The sequence below is a fragment of the Glycine soja genome, chromosome 12, assembly GCF_004193775.1.
Source record: "Glycine soja cultivar W05 chromosome 12, ASM419377v2, whole genome shotgun sequence".
Taxonomy (NCBI): Eukaryota; Viridiplantae; Streptophyta; class Magnoliopsida; order Fabales; family Fabaceae; genus Glycine; species Glycine soja.
The window spans coordinates 921211-926305 of NC_041013.1; the positions used below are offsets into that span (position 1 = coordinate 921211).

Consider the following 5095-nt stretch of genomic DNA (forward strand, 5'->3'; position numbering starts at 1 on the left):
TCACCCACAGTTGTCACTATGATCCCTTTAGCTATGGCGACATAGATCACTAAAACAACTTTCTTATTATTTTTTTATACATTTCATTAGGAGAATCTTACCTGTTACCAAAACTCCATTCTGTTTTCAGTTAAATTTTATAACTTTAAATGAAACAGTTGACTTCGATTAATCCCTAAAAATAATAAAGGTTGCGTAAAATAACGACTCTACATGTTAAATAAAAATGGGATATGGATAAGTACAAAACGTGGACAAAGATAAGCATTATAAGAATACCCAATTGTTTACATTTTATAATGTTCACACGAAGTAACCCTGTTTATAATAGTATTCAATAAGTAGTCACAAATATAAGTCGCAAGAATCTTCACCAAGAACAAGTCCTAAAGATTATATCATTTAACAATTTTTTATTAAATTATGTGACATTAATTTGATTATTACATTTATTAAATTTTAAACAAATTAAACACGATTGTAAAAATTTATAGTTCATATTATTTATATTTTTAAGTAATATATTACACGTTGAAGTAGTTCATTATACAGTACATTAAGATAGTATACACACGGCTCTTAAAAATAAGGATATACACACACATAAACCCGATATACGCATCATTGGATGATATCAGATGTGAGTCTTGATAAATTTATACATTTATTAATTTAATTATTTGATTGCAAGTTTTTAAAAAATAGATAAGATTTATAAAATTTTATACAATTAAAAATCCCACTGTTATCAAAACTGTAAATTAAAATTTCCATTTAACATGTCCGAGTCATCGGAGCTAAAGTAGCCGCGTTTCATAGTTTTATCATATGCATAAAAAAATAAAAAATAATAAAAGTCTTTTGGTAGGTCTCTAATGTTTTTGGAACTAAATCCCGGTTTCTTTACATAAATAAATCCAGCATATAAAATGCTGAAAAACTTCATACATTGTAATATTAATGAAGTGCCCATGTTAAACATTTCTTACTCAAGGTTTACTCTTAACTTCATTATCACTGTCTGATTGAATATCACCGGAATGATTAATTGGCGGCTTAATTTTTTTTAATTATATGTACCTACTTCACATCTGTATTGAATCAGTGAATCTTGACAGTAAGAAATATGATGAAAAATAAGCCGAAAAACAAAATTGAAAGATGCACTTGCATATCACCAAAATGAAAAGATAGACTCTTGCAGAGAGCATTAATGGTTGAAGCCGGAAAACATTCAAAATTAAGGATACGGTATAATTTGGCTCTCTATAGCCGAGGAAAGTAATATGTGGTACTCCTACATATGACACGCCCAATGAAACAGGAAGAAAGAACTCCAGTCAAAGGTCAAAAGAAAAAATTCTCTATTAAAAAAGCATAGTATTCCTTCCTTCCTTATACAGCCTCTATCTCCAACTCAGTATGCTCGATGTTGTTAGGTGAAGACGTTTCAGGAGTTTCCTTGTCATCGGTAGATTTCATCTCTTGAACGGGAGGAGGGTTTACAACGGTCATTTCTGAAAAAATGTTGTCCGAGAGCCGTCCATTCATCTCCCTGTGTTCTTGACACAGGGCGCACCAGTGAAAGCAGCAGTGCACACAACATGCATTACACGGTGAATTCTGCAATCATAAAAAAATGATTAAGCAAGCCTTGAAAACAAGTTTCATGCATATAAGTCAAAGGAAAAATCAGAGGAAAGAATTAACAAAATCATGTGTGTAAGTATCATGCTTCTAGGAAACACAACAAATGCTATATGCACTGAATTTGACCATCTGAAATTCTCCACTGCACCAATAACCATCATTATGCATTTGATGGTTATTGGTGCAGTGGAGAATTTGAAATTGTTCTAAAGACAAGGCCATCATAGAAAAACAAGAAAGAGTGGATCTACCTGTTAGTTACACCAGATAAGGGAAGAGATGACATGCAACACAAGACTACCCCTCTGCCCAGTCTTGTAGCATTGAAAGAACAAATGGCAATGCTACAAGTTTCTCAGGATTTCATGGCTAGGTACCAAGATTAAGACGGCAAGTCTATCTGTTTCCTTTCCATTTGAGTAGTTCAAAATATGCATCCACTTACATAAAAATTGTCTTATCACCAAATAATTTTGCTCAAAAAGAAAATAACATAGGTTTCGTAACAGAACAGGCTCCTGAAGAAGGACATAATTTTTTATATGCATTGATTCTACATTACAAATATAACGCAAGCCAAAGAATACTTCTCACTAGAGGGATATCTGATATATATCATTCCAGATTTGATGTTGACCATTTATCCTAATGAAAAATATTTTCAAGATATATACCTTCAAGTGATATTTCTTCTGTAAAGATTGGCGCACTTGACCAGTGTGAATGCCACACATCCACCATGTAAACAATAAACCCTCAATAATGAGACATACAGTCCCTGGCTCAATAGCAGGAAAGATGGAAGTTGCAGCAGCAGTTGCTATTGCCAGAGAAATGCCACCTTCAATACAAATGGCATGACAAATGCATGGCCCAGTCCAAGGAGTGTCTTCCTTCAATCTTTCTACATTGCGCCCAAATAATACACAAGGACAAAACAGTCCGGTCAAGCCTGCAAAGAAGGTGGAAAGAATGCAAAAGGAAGCAACTCTTAACTATAGTATGTCAAATGCAGTGCAACGTGCAAACTCCTACCACAACCATGCATATAAATCCTTCACATTGAAGTTTAAAGCATAGCCCAACCATACCATATACTGAAGATATTTTGATAGTAAGAGAACAACTTGGTCAAGGGAAGTTTATAATGAAATTTTATGTGATACTGATGCTCACTCTTTACTTTAGTCTCTGGCTAGACAACAAGTTAGTATTAAATGAATTCATGGATCTGCATTCTAGCCTTATATAGCTAAACTTAAATCACATCAATTGGAAAATTTACATTGGCAAAAAATTACACATTGGAGACTATTAGCACACACAATGACCATTCCCAAATCTCAGCTGGCTAATCTAGAATATATCATAGCTACCATCCCAATTCTAGTAAAATTTAAGAGCTTGATCATGCATTAACTTACAGCTTTCTCTGTCTTCAGCACATCCAAAGATCCCAGTCATCCAAGGTTCATCTGCAGGAGGAGCATAGCTTTCAGGTAGCGGCTGTCTACATTCAGGGCACTTGCGAACGTCCAACTGAAAAGTATCAAAATCATGAGCAAATATTATCTACTTAGATGAAAAGTCACTCAAAACCCCAAAGAAATACAGACGCACATTTTTAACATTTACATATTGATGTGACTCACAGATCTATAACTATTAAGTGAAATTTTAAATTTTAAAACAGAAACTGCATCACTAGTTAAATTAAAAGCATCATTGGAAGTTTCTACGGGACGGGGTGTAGGCAGGTTTTTCCTTCCCCATCTCCGCTCCCTCCCGACTCCTTGACTCTATCCTCGACCCCGTCCTGATTCCTTTCGGGGGAGGAAAATAAGTAACCTTCCTTATCCCTGGAGGGGGTTGGGTTTCCCTGCCCCACCCCCAAATACTATATTTTTTATTAGATACATTTCTATCACTTAATGCATACATTTCTCCATGTTTTTTGCAGATGCTTTTTGTCAAAGAGCTATAAATTGGTACTAGTATTATTTATTGATCTTTCTAAATTGATTAATATAGTTATTCATTATTCTCGATTGATTAACAAAGATGATTTGTAAAATTGAAATAAGTATGTTTTAAAAACAATGTACCAACCTGTGAGAGTCAAAGTGAGAGAGCACTTCAAGCATAAAGGTATTTTTGAAATTTTCCTGAACAGCGGGATGGGTATGAACATCCCCTGACTTTTAAAAATAGAGAAAACCTGAACCTGAATCTAGCCCCAGTAAAGTCGTGGGGAGTTCAGGTGGTTCAGGTGGTTCAGGCTCTTTTGTTATGCCTACCACCATATCAACAACTGTTGTATAGATATAACAGCAAGAAGCAATAGAACCTACTTATTTTGTAAGTCCTAAGCTGTCATGTCTATACATGTTCTACTCATCACTAACTGACAGGCAAGAAGGTGCAAAAACATTAATACTCTGCATCCAAGATCCATGATCATAACATTTTCCTACAAAACTTGAACACCACATTTCGATGTCGTGTCTGGTCAGCGTGTTATTTTTTTGTTAAATTTTACAAGATTTACATTATAACGGAACAGTTTAATCAACAAAAATTGCATCATGTTTGAAGTGATGAAATGGTGTAAAAATGTGAAACATTAGACTAGTATGAACCACTCCATTCGACTTGGTGTTTGTGCTTCATGGATTCAAGTTGCGGTGTTGCCGCGTGTTTGTTGTTCATAGATTCAATTTCACGCTAGCAAGCGAATTCAGAGTTTAAAATAAGAGAAACACAACCCAAATTCACATTGTAATGATGGTGGTGAGTGAGGAGCCAAGATTTAATGTTGGAGACCTAAAAACAAGGGGATTGTGCCCATTTGACTGCAATTGCAATATTTATCCCCTTGGTTGCAAGTGGAATAGAATAAACCCTTCAACAAAAGATAAAGGAAAGAACAGAAGAAAGCGTTGGTTGGTTACCTGAGGAACCTGAATTGGCTGGTTGAGTTCGCCAGGGGTAATGTCTTCGAGAGGTGTCTGATCTTTAGTCAACTTCACATAACGTGATTGCTTCCTTTCTTCCATCTCACCGAACACCAAAACACTATTCAAGATCTAAACAACAACAACGTTGTAGATCTCGTCGGAAGGAAGAAGAAGAAAAGAAACAGAAAGGAAACAGCGTTGCAACGCTGCTTACTTTAGTCAACCGCCATATGCTATGCCTGTCTTTTATCGCCATTTATTAAGGTTAACTTTCTTTTTTGAAAAAAAAAAACATATGTCGGTTAATACTACTACTAATACTTTTTTTTTTCGAAGTGTTATTTAAAATAATTTCTGATTATTTTGAAAATTAAAAAAAATTATAGAACATTTACAAAAATGATAATATTTTTTAAAACTAGTCTTTTATGGAAAAAATATTCCAAAAGAATCCTAAATATTCCTTGAATATGACATAAGTGATTGAA

The 5095-nt window shown here is 34.4% G+C and overlaps 1 protein-coding gene across 1 annotated transcript; it reads right to left on the reverse strand.

Moving 5' to 3' along the window:
• Window positions 1-1151: 1151 nt before the first annotated feature.
• LOC114380379 (cell number regulator 6-like) lies at window positions 1152-4853 on the reverse strand. Its single transcript, XM_028339398.1, has 4 exons — window positions 4602-4853; window positions 3075-3189; window positions 2325-2602; window positions 1152-1623 (listed from the first exon to the last, which is right to left on the reverse strand). The coding sequence occupies exons 1-4, from the start codon at window positions 4704-4706 to the stop codon at window positions 1396-1398; spliced, it is 726 nt and encodes a 241-aa protein (XP_028195199.1). The 5' UTR covers window positions 4707-4853; the 3' UTR covers window positions 1152-1395.
• Window positions 4854-5095: the final 242 nt, after the last annotated feature.